This window comes from Aspergillus tanneri (assembly GCF_003426965.1).
Source record: "Aspergillus tanneri strain NIH1004 chromosome Unknown AapTan_1_pilon_pilon_pilon, whole genome shotgun sequence".
Classification (NCBI taxonomy): Eukaryota; Fungi; Ascomycota; class Eurotiomycetes; order Eurotiales; family Aspergillaceae; genus Aspergillus; species Aspergillus tanneri.
Window position 1 is genome coordinate 1,300,968 of NW_022984628.1, and position 20,511 is coordinate 1,321,478.

The 20,511-nt window shown below is 50.0% G+C and overlaps 6 protein-coding genes and 1 non-coding gene across 7 annotated transcripts; 4 read left to right on the forward strand and 3 right to left on the reverse strand.

Moving 5' to 3' along the window:
• Nucleotides 1-524: 524 nt before the first annotated feature.
• trpE (anthranilate synthase TRP2) lies at nucleotides 525-2,370 on the forward strand (the record flags this gene model as incomplete). The annotated part of the gene is made up of 4 exons (XM_033567149.1): nucleotides 525-536; nucleotides 683-831; nucleotides 907-980; nucleotides 1,058-2,370. 4 exons carry the CDS (start codon nucleotides 525-527, stop codon nucleotides 2,368-2,370), a joined length of 1,548 nt encoding a protein of 515 aa, XP_033429144.1.
• Nucleotides 2,371-3,305: 935 nt separating this feature from the next.
• Nucleotides 3,306-5,246, forward strand: ATNIH1004_002458 (epsin; the record flags this gene model as incomplete). The annotated part of the gene is made up of 4 exons (XM_033567150.1): nucleotides 3,306-3,378; nucleotides 3,491-3,560; nucleotides 3,625-3,845; nucleotides 3,919-5,246. The coding sequence occupies 4 exons, from the start codon at nucleotides 3,306-3,308 to the stop codon at nucleotides 5,244-5,246; spliced, it is 1,692 nt and encodes a 563-aa protein (XP_033429145.1).
• A 1,634-nt stretch (nucleotides 5,247-6,880) lies between these two features.
• Nucleotides 6,881-9,346, reverse strand: ATNIH1004_002459 (putative AAA family ATPase; the record flags this gene model as incomplete). Its single annotated transcript, XM_033567151.1, has 3 exons — nucleotides 6,881-7,101; nucleotides 7,158-9,204; nucleotides 9,260-9,346. The coding sequence occupies 3 exons, from the start codon at nucleotides 9,344-9,346 to the stop codon at nucleotides 6,881-6,883; spliced, it is 2,355 nt and encodes a 784-aa protein (XP_033429146.1).
• A 615-nt stretch (nucleotides 9,347-9,961) lies between these two features.
• ATNIH1004_002460 (uncharacterized protein) lies at nucleotides 9,962-10,590 on the reverse strand (the record flags this gene model as incomplete). Its single annotated transcript, XM_033567152.1, has 2 exons — nucleotides 9,962-10,100; nucleotides 10,208-10,590. The coding sequence occupies 2 exons, from the start codon at nucleotides 10,588-10,590 to the stop codon at nucleotides 9,962-9,964; spliced, it is 522 nt and encodes a 173-aa protein (XP_033429147.1).
• Nucleotides 10,591-13,302: 2,712 nt separating this feature from the next.
• Nucleotides 13,303-15,049, forward strand: ATNIH1004_002461 (RING finger protein; the record flags this gene model as incomplete). The annotated part of the gene is made up of 4 exons (XM_033567153.1): nucleotides 13,303-13,393; nucleotides 13,469-13,997; nucleotides 14,063-14,949; nucleotides 15,021-15,049. 4 exons carry the CDS (start codon nucleotides 13,303-13,305, stop codon nucleotides 15,047-15,049), a joined length of 1,536 nt encoding a protein of 511 aa, XP_033429148.1.
• A 1,624-nt stretch (nucleotides 15,050-16,673) lies between these two features.
• mrsA (putative mitochondrial carrier protein) lies at nucleotides 16,674-18,246 on the forward strand (the record flags this gene model as incomplete). Its single annotated transcript, XM_033567154.1, has 8 exons — nucleotides 16,674-16,711; nucleotides 16,940-17,009; nucleotides 17,064-17,099; nucleotides 17,216-17,348; nucleotides 17,428-17,520; nucleotides 17,574-17,630; nucleotides 17,775-18,141; nucleotides 18,198-18,246. 8 exons carry the CDS (start codon nucleotides 16,674-16,676, stop codon nucleotides 18,244-18,246), a joined length of 843 nt encoding a protein of 280 aa, XP_033429149.1.
• A 2,136-nt stretch (nucleotides 18,247-20,382) lies between these two features.
• On the reverse strand, nucleotides 20,383-20,497 carry ATNIH1004_002463. The gene has a single exon. It is a non-coding gene; the product is annotated as a tRNA-Leu (tRNA).
• Nucleotides 20,498-20,511: the final 14 nt, after the last annotated feature.

Genomic DNA, 20,511 nt, shown 5'->3' on the forward strand with positions numbered 1-20,511 from the left:
ATCACGCTGGATGTGTACAGCTAAGGCTGACCTGCATATGGGTCTAGATCCAACGGTCGATCACGAACGAGGCCAGGGAAAATGGCTGGTTAGTCTATTATCAACATGTGATGGGAACTGGTGAAGGGCTGAAGAAAAGAATAAAAATAAATAAAAATAAAAATAGAGAGAGAAAAGGAAACAAAAAGAACAGAGAAACGTGGTCCGCAGTGATCGCTGAACTCACTGACTGGTGGAATTTGCAAGCTGAAGTCTTCAGCCCACCAGCCTCCCTCTGCAAGCACCTGCACGCTTAAAATTGCCCGATCTACTCCGTATCTTCCAGCTGTTAATCTTCAAGTCCCGTCTCTCTTTCCCTCGCTTCTTCCTTGATCGTTGTACCCGTTCACGTCAGCTGGTGGCTCTCTCTGTCCATCGACCGTTGGTTGATTCTCCCGTTTTCGGCCTCCGACGATTTTCCTTCCCTTCTTCCTCCCCGCACAAGCCAGTCCTTTTTCCCACCAGAGATCAACTGAATCTACAAGATGGCACCACCGGTAGGTGACACCGCTGTAACCCGTCCGCTGCCGTTCTTACATGATGCCCAGAACGCTGGACAATGCATTTTCTTTCTCACATTTCCTTCTCTCTTGGACATGGCGTACCCGAATGCTGATCTGATCCCATTTCCGCTGTGACTCAGGTTACCATCGTGCCGTCATTGGAGACAGCCAAAGATGTTGTCGATCGATACAAAGACTCGAGTTATCCCCCGAACTTTCTCCCGATCACTGCATCGATTCCTGCCGATCTTTTGACCCCGACGTTGGCATATCTGAAAATCGCGGAGAAGTGAGTAATAACTATCCCGGTACCGCGAAGAGGAAGCAGACGAGGACTAACCAACCAACCCCCTTCTCTCGACAGGTCGAAATTGTCCTTTCTCTACGAAAGCGCGGCAACTACCGAGACGATTGGGAGATACAGCTTTGTCGGTGCCGGTACGCAGGATACCTCTTCTTACGACGACGATGACGTTGAAGCCCAGAGTGCCTTGCGTTAACAGTTCTTCATTCAGATCCCTATAAGGTTCTCAAAACCGGTCCCGGCCATGGACCCGAATGCGACCCCCTTCCCATTCTGGAGAAGGAGCTCTCTGGATTCCGCGTGGCGACAGTCCCCGGCTTGACTCTACCTCCCCTCACGGCCGGTGCGATCGGCTATGTTGGATACGACTGCGTGCGCTACTTCGAGCCCAAGACGGCACGGCCGCTCAAGGACGTGCTCGAGATCCCGGAGTCTTTGTTCATGTTGTTCAATACAATTATTGCTTTCGATCACTTTTTCCAGGTCGTCAAGATCATTACATATATTCCCATCGCTAAGACGGGTGCGGATCTCGAGACTGAATACCACCGCGGTGAAGAAACCATCCAGCACATCATCGAGACCCTGCTGCGGCCGGAGTATCCCTTGCCTCCCCAGGGTCCCATTGTACCAAACCAGGAGTATACGTCCAATATCGGACAAGAGGGCTACGAGCGACATGTGACGAGGCTGAAGGAGCACATTTCCAAAGGAGATATTTTCCAGACGGTGCCGTCGCAACGGTTGTCGCGCCCCACCTCCCTACATCCCTTCAACCTCTTCCGCCATTTGCGCACCGTCAACCCGTCGCCATACCTCTTCTACATTGACTGCGAGGCATTCCAGCTGGTGGGCGCCAGCCCCGAGCTGCTGGCCAAGGAGGAAAAAGGCCGGATTATCACCCACCCCATTGCCGGGACCGTCAAGCGCGGCAAGACGGTCGAGGAAGACGAGCAGCTGGCGGACGAACTACGCGGAAGTCTAAAGGATCGGGCCGAGCACGTTATGTTGGTGGACCTAGCGCGCAACGATGTGAACCGGGTGTGCGACCCATCCACGACGCAGGTCGACCGGCTGATGGTGGTAGAGAAGTTCTCGCATGTGCAACATCTGGTGTCGCAGGTGTCGGGGGTTCTGCGCCCTGACAAGACCCGGTTCGACGCGTTCCGGTCAATCTTCCCGGCGGGGACGGTGTCGGGCGCTCCCAAGGTACGGGCGATGCAGCTCATCGCCGAGCTCGAGGGCGAAAAACGGGGAGTCTACGCGGGAGCCGTGGGCTACTTTGGGTATAATATCTCCAGCGGAGATGGCGGCGCGGAGATTCCGGGGGCGATGGACACCTGCATTGCGCTGCGAACGATGCTGGTCAAGGACGGAGTGGCATATCTTCAAGCCGGAGGGGGGATTGTCTTCGATTCGGACCCCTACGATGAATACGTGGAGACACTGAACAAGCTGGGAGCGAACATCGCGTGCATCAAAGGAGCAGAAGCGAAGTATCTGAGCATGGAACAGGAGAAATGAAAAGATAGATTCCACTTCTCTTTTTTCGAGGTTATTTTTTATGATTTTATTTTTTTTGCGCCTGTTTCCAATGCTTGTGATGATTTTCGGCGGCTCCAGAACCTTTTTGACGGGATATATATATAGTCAGAGACATGAAGCTCGTTCATTATACTCATTCATATTAGAGGATTGGATCGTTGTATCCATCAATGAAGAGAATTCGGTTGCCTGGATGAAACGCCGTATCTCCTTGGCGAGAGGGATGACGTCGAAGCAGCACGTAGAGTCACCACGTAAAGTTGACGAGATTTGAAGATTTTGGACCATTGGGCGCCTTTCTTTTTTGTTGTCTCTCTTATTTCCCTTCTATCTTCATCAATCTCTTCCAGGCCCAGTCGACAAACTAGAGGAGAGAGACTGTCCGGATTTCCCTTCTTCCGACCAATACAGCTCGTTTAGCTCGCGTCGTCGTCAGCCGTGGGATTCCACTTCCTGACTTACTAACTAGTAGGGGGCCTTCGTCGTCATCGCCACTTTCTCTCTCTCTCCCCATCCGATTGTGGGTTAATTTATCCAGTTTTATTTTTTTATTGATCCTAAATCGTAATCGTTTTTGATCCGTCTCCTTTCCTTTCTTTTCTTTTCTTCTCTTCTTCCTTTCGTCTTTTCTCACGCCACAGGACGTTTGCGGCCGCTTACATACGCCACCGTCACTGCCACCCAGCGATAAGGAGATTCGGACTGTGGCTCTCTCTCTCTCTTTCTTTCTCCCCGTCGCATCGTCTCTTCCTGTCACCCTGGGCTTGTTTTTTTGTTTTGTTTTCCGTCATACTAGACCCTTTTCCTCGTCCTCCTCTCCCCTCCTCTTCTTCCCTACGGGCTCCTTGAAGCATCAGGAGGTCGGAATTCTCTATCCCTTTTCGTGAGGTTGAGGGTGTGGTCCCATTGTCAAAATGTCCAAAGTGGTGCGCAGTGTGAAAAATGTGACCAAGGGTTATTCGTCGGTGCAAGTCAAGGTTCGAAATGGTAGGTTCCTGTCGTTTACCCCGGACCTAGTTCAATTCGCCGGTCGCCAGTTGCCTGCGCGCCAGCCCCTCCATCTCGATCGACCAGTCACTGACTGACTTTCCCTCAACAGCAACGAGCAATGACCCTTGGGGTCCAACCGGTACGGAGATGGCAGAGATTGCCTCGATGACCTTCAGCAGGTAGGCATTGTCCAGTCGTTGGCCGCCCCTCCTCCCAACTGACCGCGACTGTGTGTATTGATAGTCCCACCGATTTCTACGAGATCATGGATATGCTGGATAAACGGCTGAATGACAAGGGCAAAAATTGGCGCCATGTGTTGAAGTCGCTGAAAGTCTTGGATTACTGTCTCCACGAGGGTTCGGAACTCGTAGTTACATGGGCCCGCAAGAATGTCTACATAATCAAGACCCTGCGCGAATTCCAGTATATCGATGAGGATGGACGCGATGTGGGCCAGAACGGTAGGTGCTTGTGTTTTAATTATTTTTCGAGCCCAGCCTTTGGTCCTGTGGAAACTAACGGCGGACGATATAGTTCGCGTGGCGGCCAAGGAACTCACCTCCCTCGTCATGGACGAAGACCGATTGCGAAGCGAGCGATCTGACCGGAAGCTGTGGAAGACACGAGTGAGCGGTCTGGATGAACACCCTAGCTATGGCAATGAGCTATCCCCCCGCCGAGCAGAGCGACGCGAACGCCGGCGTCCCGCGGACGATGAAGACGCAGAATACCGCTTGGCAATCGAGGCGAGCAAGCATGAGGCCGAAGAGGAGCGAAAGCGGCGGGCCAGAGATGCCATGGGAGTGGATGATGACGAGGACCTGGCCAAGGCGATCAAGCTGAGCAAAGAAGAAGAGGAACTCCGGAAGCGTGAGCTGGAAGAAAGCAATGCGCAGTCGCTGTTCGATGATACCCCCGTGCAGTCGACCCCAGCCCAACCTACTGGCTACAACCAGGGATACCAGCAACAGAGCGCCGTCGACTGGTTTGGCAATCCGATCAATACCCAGCAACCCTTGACGACCGGGTACCTGAATAACCAATATGCGCAGCCGGCTGGCTTCCAAGGCCAGGCCACTGGCATGCCCAATGGATACACTAACGGATTCTCGACACAACAACAGCCCGCCATCTACGATCAGAATCCGTACGGCCAGCCGATGAATAACTTTTTGCAACCGCAAGCCACCCTGCAGCCACAACATACCGCCGCCTTCAATACGAACAACCCCTATGGCACCGACATGTATTCCCAGCAGCAACAGCAACAGCAGCCACAACAGCTCCAGGACAACTTCCTCGCGCCGGGCCACAACAACCCGTGGGCCACCGGCGGTCCGCAGTCCGCCGATGCCTTGAAGCCAATGCCCACGGGATCGAACAACCCATTCGCCGCTCGAACTCAGCTACAGACCCGACCAGCCACTTCGACGGGACCTCCGTCGCTGAACACGCTGGCAGAGGAGCGCGTAACCAACCAATTCTCGACCGTCAACCCGATCGCCAACTACCAAGCTCCCATGGCCCCGGCTCCACCGAAGAGCACGCCGCCCACGAATGATCCTCACCACAATCGCCTGAATGCCCTCCTGGCGACGGGAGAGGGACAGGATACGTTTGGCAACGTGGGTGATCTACGAATTCCCGCGCAGCATACGGCTCCGGGCACCTTTGTCAATTCGGCAGGGCAAGGATTAGACCGTCTACGGACCAGCCAAACGGGCAACAACCCATTCTACAGCCAGCAACAGCAATTTGTACCGCAGCAGACTGGGTTTGCAAAGCCTACCAATAACCCCTGGGGTGGGCAGCCTGCGTACCCGCAGCAACAGCAGGCGGGGGGTAGTTTGATAGATTTGTAGCCGATTTTACTGATACCATGTCTCTGTACTCTCTCGTTATTTACTTCTCTTCCCTCTCTCTTGTTCTCACTCCTTACCTATTCTATTCTCTTTTTTATCCCTCTCCAATGACTATGACCTTGTTGATCGGTTAGGTACTCCATTTCACTTCCTTGTCAGACTTTTTTATCTTTCATTTGTGATGGGCCGTTATACCTGATTACCATACCATATTGCTTGCTTACTATTTACTTGCTTACCTGTTTCCTATTTCCTTCGTATCGTATATAAGCTAGTATTCAATAATATTATCAGAAGTCTGGTGAGTCGTCTATCCCGGACTTACTTTCTTTATTCAAGGTATGTATATATCCATCCACAAGCACCCTCGGTCCACAAGAGAAAGAGAGAAATCGTACAAATATACTCTGCGAGAGACATCCCTTTATTTTGCCTCCTTGTACAAAGTCGATCCCAGGCTATAAATATATATAATACAAATGCCAACAAAAAAACTTACAAGACTTACGTAGAATCAGTATTCCCCAGACCAGCCTAAAAGACTAGTATTTCCAACATGCCTCATCACCCGCATCACCCGCAAGGTTTATTTATACCCAATCATTGAGGCTAGGCTCATTGAAATCATTTAACCCCATTTATTCAGCAAAGACACGTCTTCGATAGGCAAAGGTTAGATAGAACACCCCAACGAAATTGGTATTAAGTAAATGATTGAGTTGGGCATTCTTCGGGGACAACAATGTAGTTGTAGTAGCCGTTATAGATGATCACAGCAAATAAGATTATTGTAGGAGTTATCCTGTGTGGGAATCGAAGAAATCACGCATGGCTTGAGTTTTATTTTAATACTCCCTGTTAGTAGGAGAAATAATGATGGATAAGCTCCCTGATATAGCAGTATTGGTTGTAGGGCTAGACGAAATAAGAGAGTATATACACTGCGTGGAGTAGATGACGAGCAGACAAGCAGTAGGTAATGGATACTACACTAAGTATATCCTTCTTACCTGATCAGGTATACATGATGCCCAGATGGAAGTATACTAGTCTCTAGTTTGCGAGTGGGTTTTTATGCCTACAGAATATACTTGGAGTAGTCAAAGAGTGGATATATTAGGCTATAAGCATGAACTGCTGTGAGAGACAAGAATTCAGTTTAGTACGTAAAAGGATCTCCGGGTATATTGATCCTTCTCAGTTCCTTAGTTCTGGATGGGAAGATATTTTATAGCGACCAAGTAAGGATCATACATATCTAGCTGATATATTATACTTACTAGGGAACCATCAATACTATAAAAGGAGAGAGAGACAATTAACATTAAATAGGGCTGCATAACAGGTATATGTATCATTCAAATACTCCAGCCCAATTCCATCCCATCCAACCTAACCTTCCCAGTATCCCTAACAAAAACCCATATGTTACATCTAAGACCTTCCACCTAATCAAGCAAGCAATCCGGAGCATAGCATAGCACAGCATGAATGCTTCGTTATTAACCCAAAGCCTATACCACCAAACCATACCTAGATGAATGCAACCGAACCATACCATCCATTTCGCCAGTCATGAATTAAGTAAAAGAGAATTGAAAAAAAAAAAAAAAAAAAAAAAAAAAAAGGGAAAACTATCCACCTCGTTCTCCAAACTGTCGGGCCCACTCTTCATATTCCTTTAGTCCCTCTTGGCTGACACTAGGTCGGATGGAAGACAAACTGGCTTCGAAGTCCTGGAATCGGATGGGTCGGATTTGATCCATCGGAGTGTGAAGGAGGGCCTCCCCCAAATTACGCAGGGGACCCATGGCGGCATCTTTGGCAAGGGCGGTGACATCGGAACCGGAGAACCCTGAGAAAGATTAGAATCATTGAATATTATATAAACATGTATAGAGAGAGAATCACCGTCGGTAGATTGAACCAATGCTTGGATGTCCGAGTCGGAAAGATCGTGCACTTGATGACCCAGTAACGTCCGGAGTTGCTGCTCACGCACCTCGTGCTCCGGAAGAGGGATATATTGCCGACGGACGAACCGACGACGCGCTGCCTCGTCAATATCCCAGGGCATGTTGGTGGCCGCCAGCACAAGCACCCGACTGGCATCGCCGCCGAATTTCTTGTCCTTGCTGGGCTGTTCGCGGCCGGCGGCTGCGCGCTGCAGATCCGACCATTGGATGAGGAATTCGGTCTTTGACCGGCGAGAGGCCTCATTCTCCGTACCCGACGAACGGGCGGATAAGAGCGAATCGATCTCGTCGACGAAGATGATGGAGGGCGCCAGCGCCTTGGCCAGTCCGAACAGCGCCCGGACGAGCTTCTCACTCTCCCCGTGCCACTTGGAGGTCAAGGTCGAGGCCGACACGGAGAAGAAGGTCGAATGGGACTCCGTCGCAACCGCCCGCGCGAGCATGGTCTTGCCGGTGCCCGGTGGCCCAAAAAGAAGCATTCCTCGCGCAGGCTCTCGGAGCCCGGAAAAGAGATCCGGGCGCAGAAACGGATAGACCACAGCTTCCTTGAGGGCCTTTTTGGCGCCATTTAAGCCGGCGATATCATCCCAGTGGACTTCGTCTCCGCGAACCACAATGTCGTTGAGGATCTGTCGGGCCGCCACCGTGTCCACTCCCTTGGGAAGTTTGTTCAGGATATCCAAGTAGGCATCGTCCTCGTTGTCTTCCGCGGCATCTTCTTCTTCAACGTCGGTTGATTTGGGGTCCGTGGAATCCGGATCGCTCGATGGGGGCGTCATGGTGCGCTTGGCCAGTAGGGGCCGCCGACTGGGGCTGCCGGTGGAGATCGCCATGCGGTTCACGCTGGGACGCAGTGCATCGGCCCCCGTCGAAGGAGAGGGCGGGACTACGGGGGGTTTGGGGGTAGACCTTGGCCGTGTGTCATCAGTGACATCCATCGCATTAGAGGTCTCGCCCGAACTCGGCGCCGGCAACGCTGACCGTAATGCCACCGGTTTAGGCTTGACCGAAGGCTTCGGCGACGGTCGTGATGGGGACGGTCGCGACGAGGCTGGTGAGCTTCTCGAATCCAGGGAATGGGCGGCGGATCGAGTCCGGGGGGTGGACTGTTGCTGGGAGCTCGGTTGATGAGAGGGCGTCGGTCGGGGCGTAGAAGTCACCGACGGTTTCGCGGGCGATCGCCGTATCGCCTGGTCCGGCGCAGTACGAGGTTTCCTCCCAGTTTGACGATCATCCCCCAGCTCCACTGGTTTGGTGACTCGCTTCGAATGGACTTGCTCCCCCGATCTCGACCGTGGCGGCTCCGGCTCCTTTCGAAAGACAGGGTCTATTGTAGCGCTGCGCCGGGACGACGCCAGAGCCACATCACTCGGCGTCTTCTCTAGCGGCGGCGGGGCGGGGTACAGGCTTCCCCAGGCCAGGCCGGCCGCCTGGGACGCTACGGCCGGTCGCAGGTCCTTCCGGCGGGGGCTCAGCTTCTTCTTGGTGGACTTTTTGATCTCGGCAGAGCGGAGGGTGGATGGCATCAACTTCCGTCGCTCGGGGCTCGTGGTGCGGGATGAATCGGTTTTCGCGGAAGAGGAGTGTGACTTGTGCATGGCCAGCGCACCGGGGCTGGCGGCTGGGAGATCGACACGAAGCGAGTCGGAGCTGGGGGTGTTGGCTGGAGGAGCAGGGCGACCGGGAATAGTGGGCGGTTTGGAGAGATCAGTGTATCCGACGGCGGGCACGGTGCCCTCCCCTATCCACCCGAGCGAAGTGGATGGGGGCGACTTCCCCGAAGAATCCTTACGGCTCTCACGTAGAGCCTCCAGGAGGTCCACTCGCTCGCGGCATTGGAGTTCTAACTGGCGGATAGAATCCTGTAGGGCCTTTTCGGTTTCGTTCTTGGGGGAGTACTTGGAGGGGACCCGATAGGCGTTGTGGTAGTAGATGGTCTCGAGCGCGGATCGCCACGATTTCAGGGCCTCTTGTTCGTTATTCTAGCCAGTAGTTAGCCAGGAGGGGAATTCAGCAGCGACAAACACAGTAACCAACCTGTCCCTCGAAATATACGGCGGTGGAGCACAACAGATAGCAGTCATCATAGGTCTTCTGCAGTGAAGACCCCGGTTTCGGGCGCATCATGGGTGGTGCCCACACTCCATGCAATTGACACGGCGGGGGAATACGAGGAAGAAGTGGGATGGGAGATTTGAATCGATGGGGATGGAAAGGGGAGTGGAAGGCGAGACAGAACGACAGGAAGACAGGGAGAGACTGAGAGAAAGAAAGTGAGGAAGAGGGGCGTTTTCCGCGTGACGTTGGTGGTTCGTCTTTGGATCCGCCCCACGAGGCAATGCAACCACAAATGGAACCAAGTAGGCTACAATGAAAGTCTTCTCATATTGACAAGTCTTGTCGTCGGTCCTCAGTATTCTCCATCACCTGCACCGCCTCTCCTGCCGTCCTCTTTGTCCCCATATCTACCACGGCACAATCCCGAATCGCCTCAAACTGTTTCTTCCACAAGATCTACCGCTGCAGACTCAACCCCTGGGTCCCCTTGCACTTCCGTCGGGAATTCTTCGCTTCCCGTTTCGGTCGTCGATACAACGGTCCTCCTTGTGAGCCGGGAATTTCCTCATCTCGCTCGTACAGAACATGTCAAGCATGGGTGATCCACACCTTCGCCAACACCGTCTTATTCGGAAGATCGTCCACCGCTCTTGGATCCGAGGTGACGAGGTCGAGACTGCCTCAAACGCGGATGATGATGCCCTCCACGGCGTCTTCCGGGGCCCATATGACGTTCGATTCCATGAGGATGCGACTGAAGGCCATGACTCGGGCCACATAGGCCATCAGATTCAAGAACCGTTGCTTCTTTTTGTCATCGCTGGAAGATCCGGTTTCAACTATCGTAGTCTTCCATATCAGTATATAGTCCCCCATCGTATGTAGAAACAGATCGGAGGGGAGGGTTTCGATCCTCATCTATCTTACCCATCCAGGTCTGGGTAATCTCCGCCCCAAAAAAGGCCAAATCCCTCTCCATTGCTGATACTCGCCTCCGAGATGGTACCGGAGCGTTTTCGGTGGAAATTGCACCAGTTCACAGATAGTCGCAACCAACGCATCCTGTTGGGTGCTATCGTGGGGGATTTGGCGCGCGAACTGTGCAGTAGGTCCCAGAAGGCGTAGAGGAAGCTCTCGCTATCGCCTTCGGGGCCTGCTGCGTGTTCGACGTATATGGCGTCCAGGGCTATAGCTGCGTCTTTGGCGGAGCAGGTGGAGGATGACTGGATGGAGTAATCGATGATGGAGTGTATCTGTAGGTAGTAGCTGGGAGGGTCATCCTCTTTGACTTGGAGATGGATGGAATTCATGACGGAGGATATGTCGATATTTTCAAGGAATCATGTAGGCCTTGGTATCACTTTGAGGCCATTTCTTGAACGGTGATCACTTAGAGATGCAGTTAGTGGATGTTTAGTCATCGCTAGGCAGTCATGAATCATAAATATAGTATAGATATTCTATGGAAGTCAACTGTGCTTGATGGATGACTATTCTATCCTTCTGTTCGCCTGCGGCCCGACGAGAAAGAATATCATGCCCGAAGTCCCAATCCGCCCTTAATGCCTCCGCCCTCTAATCCCTCGACAATGATCTGGAGATTCCAGCTGGTCGTATTGATCTGGAGATATATAGGACAGGGCCCTCATATATACCTTTTTTACTACGGTAAAAAAAAAAAAAAATATTCCCTCTCGTCATCGACCAACTGTGCAGAACCATGCTAGCAGGATTTTTCAAAATCCGAATGGAGTAGACGGTACGCACAAAAAAAACCAAAACAGAGATCAGGGCTGCAATAATTGTATGCTGCAGGCTTCGTGCATCCTTCCTAAGGATCCGTTCAACAATCCCAAGTGACTGTTTAACGCTCATGAGACCAAGATATGATGTAGTTCCGCATAGATTGCCGTGGGCTGTGTGGATACTAATTTAGTGCTTGAATGCCCAATCAGGTTAAACTGAACTGTGCTTTCAGAGCAATATACCCACTCTTGAAGGGAAGGAGAACAAATATCGTGAGACATTGCAAGATAAAGAGGTATAAACCGAGCATCAGAACCTCTCAGGATAGCTCTTTAATCTTAACAAGATATGATCGATATTATCCATATCGTCCCGCACTGAAATCTGAAATGTCGGTCCCATCGAAGAAGCTGAGGTCCCTCACTGTCTGGCTTGTAGAAATACCATACCCCATGATCAATTCCAGGGTCTGACCGGGCTAGCAACCGAATGCTCCACTGGTCGTAAAAAAGCCTATTCAAGGACGATTGCAATGACGGCCATCGCCTGACAGCAACCATTCGCAACATTGTCGCACTTTGAACCAGCCAACTGTACTTATACTCATCAAATGTCACCTTTAAGGAGGATATAGCCCCAAGCCTTTCGTGTGCCGTGCAAAAATTTGGCCAAATTGACATGGTCGTTAATAATCCAGTTTTCCTCGATGGGCGGATTGCTAACTCTTAGTCATGCTTTCCATCACGTCAGGTAGGTCTATTCCACGCTCGGTGGAATCAAATGGAGAAGAAGGAGGCTGAGTAATTAGGATCATAGTAAATTGGTCTTGAAAAGATCCACCGAGTTGATTGCGGAGGAGATAAATCCAGGCTGGAATATCAGTGCAACAGGAGGATTTTGTCGGTTCTGGCTGAAGCTGGTCCCACGACATCCAACGTCTGACATCTACCAGTTCATTCAGTTAGTGAAAGGCATATATTATCTAGCTATCATCCCAAGCTACCACGAATGATCCGGATATAAGGGGGCAGCTTTTCTTTGGGACGGCGGTTGAACAGCATGGACGACTTACCATTGATCAAGGTTGATATTGAGCAGACTCTGACGGGAGTGAACTGGTTTCTTGTCTACCTATTTCTTTCTTCGCCCTTTTTCATGCCTGCCTGATTACCTGGCTGCCTGGTTGCCTGAATTAGGTAGATACTCGGTAATTTGTTAGTCAGTGATGGAGTGGTTATCTCGGCCATCTTGTCTTCTACTAGAAATAGAGTCGTTAACGAAGTACTCTGTACTTGCCTAATAGAAAAGGAGGAGAGAGGAATAAATTCTCCAGCATTGGAATGCTCTTCACAGTGTTGTCTCTTCGCATACTTACGATCTGCGGGATCTGACATCACTGCGCCTGACCTGACAGACTCTCCTTTGTCATCCACGTAACGGTCGCTCCCGCAGAATTATCCGGTTCCAACTCCCAAGATTCCTCCCTTTTCCCGTCTTTTCATTCTAGATATCGATGATCCTTGGATTCAAGATTGATTCATCGCTTGATTCAGTCCGGTCTCTCTTCTCCAGCCCTCTTGAAAGGTTCCTCTAGCCAATCACTTCTGTTCTCTGTTCCTTAACTACCTACCCCTATTTAATTCCTCGACAGTCCAATTATAGGATTTCTTTAGTTCAGCCATTTTTTGTTTCCCTTTCCTGTCGATGATTTGATCCCCACCACTGTTCCCCGTGACGTCCAGCCATCCTTCAGTCACCCCCCACTCTTCCAACTCTTTGCTTCCCCCCCCAAAAAACACACCCTCCACAAAAACAGGCTCATAGTCAAGCTGTTACGCAACGATCGGTCGAGGGCTAGTGCTCTGTGCCCTCCCTCCCTTCTGCGCATTTCTTGCCCTTGACCACCTATTGGTAAGCTGTGCCTTGTGTTGTCCCGGAAAAAAAGTGAGGGTCTCAGCATCGGAGGCCTACTTTTTTTTTCGGTGTCAGCACATACCGGCTTGCCACTGAATTACTCCGTCACCACGCCTCCTTTAACGAGAAAGAGAAAGGCGGCGGACGCGGCGATTACAGATAACGACCTGTCCACCAAAACTGCCGCCCGTTCGCGAGCCGCTACAGGCTCTACGTCGTCAGACCACACGACCAGGTCTCATAAAGAGAAAAAACCCGTTACGTACGATCCCGGGACTGATTCCACTTCGGTGACGTCCGGAGCGTTTTCGGTTTCCGACCGGAAGAAGGGACCTGATCTGGTTACGCCGGCGTCCACCAGCATGGAGTCGGATGAGGACTTTATGAGTATCGCGTCTAGTGCCGATGACTTTTTGGGCACCCAAGGGAGCGATGATGATAGTCTAGGCGAAGGTATATGCGTGTGTACTTGGTTGCAATGACTGAATGCCTGCTGATCATATACCTTCTCTTTCCCCTCGTGGCTAGATTTCGGGGACGATTTCGATGGCGGCTTTTCCAAGGATAAAGATATTATAGCGACGTCTCGAAAGCCCTACGAGGTCGACTTTCGAGTCCTGAGCCCCGGTGATATTGAGCGAGAACAAAACCTACAGATTAACGAGGTTTCCTCCATCTTGGGTCTACCACCAGAGTCGTCAGCCATTCTCTTACGATATGGACGGTGGAACCGGGAGAAACTAATCGAATCGTACATGGACCACCCGGAGGAGACATTAGAAGAGGCTGGCCTTGGGACGGATTTCAAAGGCACACCAAAGACCGAAAAAGTACCGGGCTTCATGTGCGATATCTGCTGCGAGGATGGCGATGACCTCGAGACGTATGCAATGCGTTGTGGTCATCGTTTTTGCACCGGCTGCTACCGACAGTATCTCGGACAGAAGATTCGTGAGGAAGGAGAGGCAGCCCGGATCGAGTGCCCGGGCGATAGTTGTCATATGATAGTGGACGCCAAAACCCTAAACCTCCTCGTTACGCGCGATCTCAGAGATAGGTGAGGGCGCTTCAAGTTCAACACCCGGCCTTATCAATGGCCCTTACTGACACACGGTTCTACAGGTACCAAACATTACTGATTCGGACCTATGTTGATGACAATGAGAATCTGAAATGGTGCCCAGCTCCGAACTGTGAGTACGCGGTTGACTGTCCCACCAAGCAACGCGATCTTCGTCGTATCGTCCCTACAGTGCAATGCTTTTGCAAGCACTACTTCTGTTTCGGCTGCACGCTGAATGACCATCAACCGTCGCCGTGCACGTTGGTGAAAATGTGGCTCCAGAAATGCGAAGATGACTCGGAAACGGCCAACTGGATCTCGGCGAATACGAAGGAATGCCCTCGATGTCATTCAACAATAGAGAAGAACGGAGGATGCAACCACATGACGTGCCGGAAATGCAAACATGAGTTCTGCTGGATGTGTATGGGCCTATGGTCCGAGCACGGCACCAGCTGGTATAATTGTAACCGTTATGAGGAGAAGTCCGGCTCCGAGGCGCGTTCCGAACAGGCCAAATCGCGAGCTTCGCTGGAGAGATACCTTCACTACTACAACCGATATGCCAACCACGAGCAGTCGGCCAAGCTTGACAAGGATTTGTATCTCAAGACGGAGAAGAAGATGACCAGCCTTCAGTCGCAGTCCGGTCTATCGTGGATCGAGGTGCAATTCCTCGACACTGCATCGCAGGCACTTCAGCAATGCCGACAGACGCTGAAATGGACCTATGCCTTTGCCTATTACCTTGCCCGAAATAACCTGACTGAGATCTTCGAGGATAACCAGAAGGACCTCGAGCTTGCGGTGGAAAGTCTGAGCGAGATGTTTGAAAAGCCGGTTCCGGAATTGGCCAATTTGAAGGTGGATATTCTGGACAAGACGGCATATTGTAACAAGCGACGGGTGATTCTGTTGAGCGACACGGCCGAGAACCTGAAAAATGGTACGCTGACCCTGGATGCTTCTTTTATTTTCTTCTTAGACTTTGTACTAACGTGGGTTTTCTCTTCCTAGGGGAATGGTCTTTCAACGTGGAGTGGTAAAATGCCTATACAGATAGAACTGACCAGACATAACTATGACCACCGGGGCCGAGGATCCTCGGGTGACAGGGGGCGGAGGGCCGATGACTTTCACGACTTGCATGACTAGAGCATACGATTTCCACATTTCCCAGCCCGATTCTGGACCGCCAAGTATTGAGGAATGCCAGAGTTGTTTCTTATTTATTCCATGTATCGAGTACTATATTCCAGGGCGAATCGATTAGCTGATGTGATACGGGGTTTATCTTGTTCTTCTGTGGAATTATCCGGTCATTTTGTTGTTTTTGAGCCTGGCACTGAGAGCTTGCTTTCTTTGTTTCGTTTTCTTTTCTTTTCTTTTCTTTTCTTTTTTTTTTTTGCATATTATTTCTGGGGAAAACTTTTCTTCCTTTTTTATTCTTGGGTGTACTATGGTGTAAAGCTCTACCCGAGAAGGTGCCTGGTTTACAAGGCTCGTCGGTGGGGGATTGTTGGTTGCCTACCACGATGAGATGAAGAGGATGGGGGAGGAGTCATGGTAAAAGTACATACATAGGTACTATTCCATTCTCATCCGTGGATCATAGTTCATGCAGAACGTGGATACTTGGATGCAGCAGTTGCAGCCACTGTTACTGTTAGTCACAGATATTCTTCCTCTGTAATCCGAGGGAGTTCCTCGGAGGCGGGCGGCAGATATTTTAGGGTTAGTGAGGATCAGATAAGAAACTAGCCTTTTGGCTGGGTCCACGGGATCCTTAGGTTCCTTCTCCGGGGTTCGGCGGTTCTGGATGATAGCAAGCGCTTCTCCTGAGTCATTGGTCACATGGCAGAAGAAGTTTACAATATGTCTTGGAGAGTGAAGAGTCGTCGGACGTTTGACTCGGAAGTTAATTATTTGGGGAGAAAAAAAAAAAGTTAATACATAACAAAGGAGAGAAAAAAGTTCACTCCGTCATCGGACATACTCTGCCCAAGTAGGTAAGCTAATCCGAAGTACGATCCGAGTAGTTTGTTGGTTATTCTAGGCCGGAGAGCTGATTCAGCAACTGTAGAGCTGCAGTAACTAACCTTTTTTTTGGGAGGGGGGGAATGTATTTGGCGTCCTCTTCCCCACGGCCATGGATGAAAGAATCAAAAATCAAGAATCAATACAACATCCAGATCTCAATCCTTAGAAATCCACGGCTCTCCATCAGATCCATCCAAAAAGCCGACCCCGACGGGGGAAATAATCGTTGTCAGATCCGAGCCGTATTCCAATACGAGGCCGTACCGTACCGTAACATACATACAGCTTCATCGGTTCCAAAATTCTTAATTAGTTCACTATTATTCTTTTTCTCCTCCGACCAGCTCGCCTCTTCCTTCTCCCTCTCTCCCCTTGGCATTGTGTAATTATTTCTCCTACCTGAACTTGTGGTTAAGACAGGTCTCTTCTATCTCTACTTGATTCTTTTCTTCTCCTCTCTTCTCTTTTCACCTGACTACTAGGGGTGCTTTGCCAACTTCTCTACTCCCAACTCTCCACTCCGCAGTTCCGGTTTCTTCTCCGACACCCTAGGAATCGCTCTTCCATACTCCTTGTTATTGCCATCTGCCCTTCTGCAGCTACCGCACAGTCGAGAGCTATCGGAGCTTCATGGCGATCCCCGAGCAAGTTCCCGGGCAGGAATATGAGTATGTGCCAGGCTCCTCCGTCTTTCGTTGTGGCTGTCAAATTTTTTTCCCCCCTTCACCTCCCAACCAGGTCAATCCCTCGCTTGCGACCGCATTTCTCCTCGTTGAAGTATTTTTCTTCTTCCTGTGAAGGATCTTTCGATTGCGTCGTTCCTGTTTCGTCAGCTTCGCGGATAATTTTGTGGCAATGTGACGTGCGATCCAATGCTGACTGAATGGTTGTGATAGTTATGAAGCCCTTCCTTCGAATTACGGCCTCGGCCGGAATATGCTGGCCGGCGCGTTCGCTGGTATCGCGGTATGGTTCAGAGAATACCGCATGAGTTGCGGAGCATGCTGATTGGTAGCCCAGGAACACGCCGTGATGTATCCCGTGGATTTATTGAAGGTATGTCGGCCTGGACTTTACGTGGTCTGCAATCATACAGATAGTCGATCTGGCTTTGTGTGCGTGGTGGGGGGAAATTAGAATGGGACCCTAACAGTGACTTTTCTTGACGGTAGACTCGCATGCAAGTCTTGCACCCCACGACCGGAGGCCTCTACACGGGGATTACGAACGCGGTATCCACAATATACCGGATCGAAGGCTGGCGGACACTATGGAAAGGGGTTTCGAGTGTGATTGTTGGCGCTGGTAAGCCGAGACAATAGTGGTCTGTGCGAACGGTGGATTGCTAATATGGATTTTTTTTCTTTTTTTAAAAACCTGTTAGGCCCGGCCCATGCAGTGTACTTTGGTACATATGAAGTTGTCAAGGAACTTGCAGGTGGGAATGTCGACGAGGGTCACCATCCGATAGCTGCAGGTAAAGTGACTTTTTGACCTTCTGGCAAATGGTGAAGTTCTGACTTCGGTTAGCTCTGAGTGGTTCCGCCGCGACGATTGCCAGCGATGCATTGATGAACCCCTTTGACGGTGCGTCCCTTTTTTTTTTCCGACGTTTGCGCCGTTAAAAAAAAAAAAAAAATCTAACGAGAACAGTGATAAAACAACGGATGCAAGTCCATGGTTCTGTACACAAGAGCCTTTTGCAATGCGCCAGAACCGTATACAGGACAGAGGGACTTCAGGCGTTCTACGTGTCGTATCCTACGACGCTTTGCATGACCGTTCCCTTCACCGCTACTCAATTTGTCGCATACGAATCCATTTCAAAAGTAATAAACCCCTCCCAGGACTACGATCCCTTCACCCATTGCATTTCAGGCGGTCTGGCAGGAGCCGTCGCCGCCGGCATCACTACACCTCTGGACGTGGTGAAGACCCTTCTTCAAACCCGGGGTTTGGCGCAGAACGAGGAAATCCGGTCAGCTAAGGGGCTGTTCAACGCGGCCGCCATCATCAAACGCCAGTTTGGCTGGAGTGGTTTCCTCCGTGGCGCTCGCCCCCGCATTATTTCCACAATGCCCAGTACCGCCATTTGCTGGTGAGTGATTTCTTTTCTCTTCTTTATCGTTCAGCCTCACTAACGATCCCCTGTAGGACGTCTTACGAAATGGCCAAGGCGTACTTTAAGCGCCAGGTGGACTAAGATACTGTCTCTTCCCACTGACCCGATCGCATGAATCTGATTCACTACATTTCCAGCAGTCTCCTTTGGCCTCGGCTGAAGCTTTCCGTCGACAAAGAAAAAAATTAAAATGAAAATCAAAGACAACTGAAAGAAAACATTCGAAATCTCTCAGAGACATGAACAAGAGAAAAAAAATTTAAAAAAAAAAAGAAACCTTCTGGTAGCACTCTCATGCTATATATCAGAAACGCGAACACGAAGTGCAAGCTGCATCAATCTGGAATAGACGGTGGCGAATGTCATTCTGGCCTTTCTCGCGAGCAAAAGCCCTTCCGTGGCAGACACTCTGCTTCGCCCACCAGTGTGGTCATACATTTGTATATCCTCTGGTCCTCTGGTGGTTCTCAGCCGTTGTAGTCTATGACTCAGCGCTGAGATAGAAGTTCTAACGTCAAACCCTGGAAATCTAAGGCTTTATAGGAGAGCCAGTTTATTTACCCCTCATGGTATATAAACAACATCCCTTGAATAACTATGTACATCTATATTCTGCTTGTGTATTAACAGTCTCTGGCCCCACAGCCCATGTCAAGTGCATCGGCTGAGCCCATCAATTCAAAGATGGCAGATAATTTACCATGAATTTCAAAACTAGACATGAACCCGGGCTCTCCTCCAGACCTCCTACACCTAACAATTTTCTTGGATGACTCAATTGCCTCTCCTATTCCCGACGCAGTTGCTTTGCATGAAATTTCAATCTCAAGCACTGCCCTTTTGTACTGTCTATGTCTATTCGATGACATGTCTTTAGGACTATGTCTAGGAGAGAACATAGCCTACTCCTTCGGCTTCTATTGGTTTCAGGGATAAATTTCCCCCCGGGGTCCTTTTTTATTTTCTTGTTTCTGGTGGTGATCGTGTTTCCTCCACAGTTCATTTTGGAAGCGGTTCTTGTCGTGGTCCATGGATTATCGGTCTTTAGTGGGACGATTTTATACCCTCTGGTTTTATTTGAATCCTGGCGTCTGGTTGCCTTTTGTTCGGTTCTGGGATAGGTTCTGGGTCACTGTATTAGAGAACTTCTAGACATGCTTATTTTTTGATCTTGTAGCATTTGTTTTTAGATGCATTCTTATCGATATTATGCTATTTTTCCCCCTCAATGCTATTCTCATTGGATTGTCTCTTTGTTATACTGAATTTTTTGAGTTATACATCTATCCTTCATATCCCTCCATCTCATCTCTAGGACTACGACCTTTAGACGAGTGAACTAGCTTGCTGTGACAAATTCCCATTGTCCAGTGTCCAGATGCATCGTTACGTTCAATTCTATCATGGAATTCCCCGGTCAATCATAGACGAGTGCTGACTTTTCTGGCCCAAATAATAAATCTGCTTTCGGCCATAAAAATGTATGGCTGATAGGTCGTATATTTCCTACCCATATATCATCATTAAGGATGTCGAACCATTCTTCCGGGTCCAGGGGAATTGTGAATGCGACGAAGAACACTCACCCCATTTGATAACTACCGCTCATTGATGTGGTATTCTGGCAGGTTCAAGTCAACTTCTATCCCTTCGCCGCGTCCCTGGTCCTCTCTGCTCCTTCAGGGTCCAAATCACCCCGGTCAGCTTCCTTTCGTTTGATTCCTTCTTCATGCCGAGATCTGCGAGTTCTTTGAAATGCCTTCCCAGGTTAGTCTATGGAAGACTGTAATAGACATGTCTATACTAACTTCCTTCCCTCTGGCACCGAAAATTGCAGACCTCCACTCGTCCGGATGCTGGGAAGACAGTTTTAAGAGCCCAAGTGTGCTCGTTGTTCTTCACCTGGTAAAAGAAATATGCCAGATCATAAACCTCTTCCGAATCTATACATACATAACCTATTCCTCCTAATGGTGATATGTTTGATGTCTTCCTGATCGTATCAGACAGTTTGCAGTCTTAAGTCTTAAAGAGGAAATATAGATTTCCATCTAGAATGAGCACCTAGATTCTCCGAGCTAGTCCAAGCAGGCTAACAGCATAATTGTATATGACAGATAGTCAGAACACTCCATTCCTCTATAAAAAAGACCAGATGGGCACTAAATACTAGATGAAGCCAAAATATCCCAAATGGACGGAAAAAAAATAAATATATGACAAGAGTGGGATTCGAACCCACGCCCCTTTCGAGACTAGGAATATTCCTGACGAGGATATTTGAGATCAGATAGCCTGACCCTAGCGCCTTAGACCGCTCGGCCATCTTGCCATGATTAGAAGTTT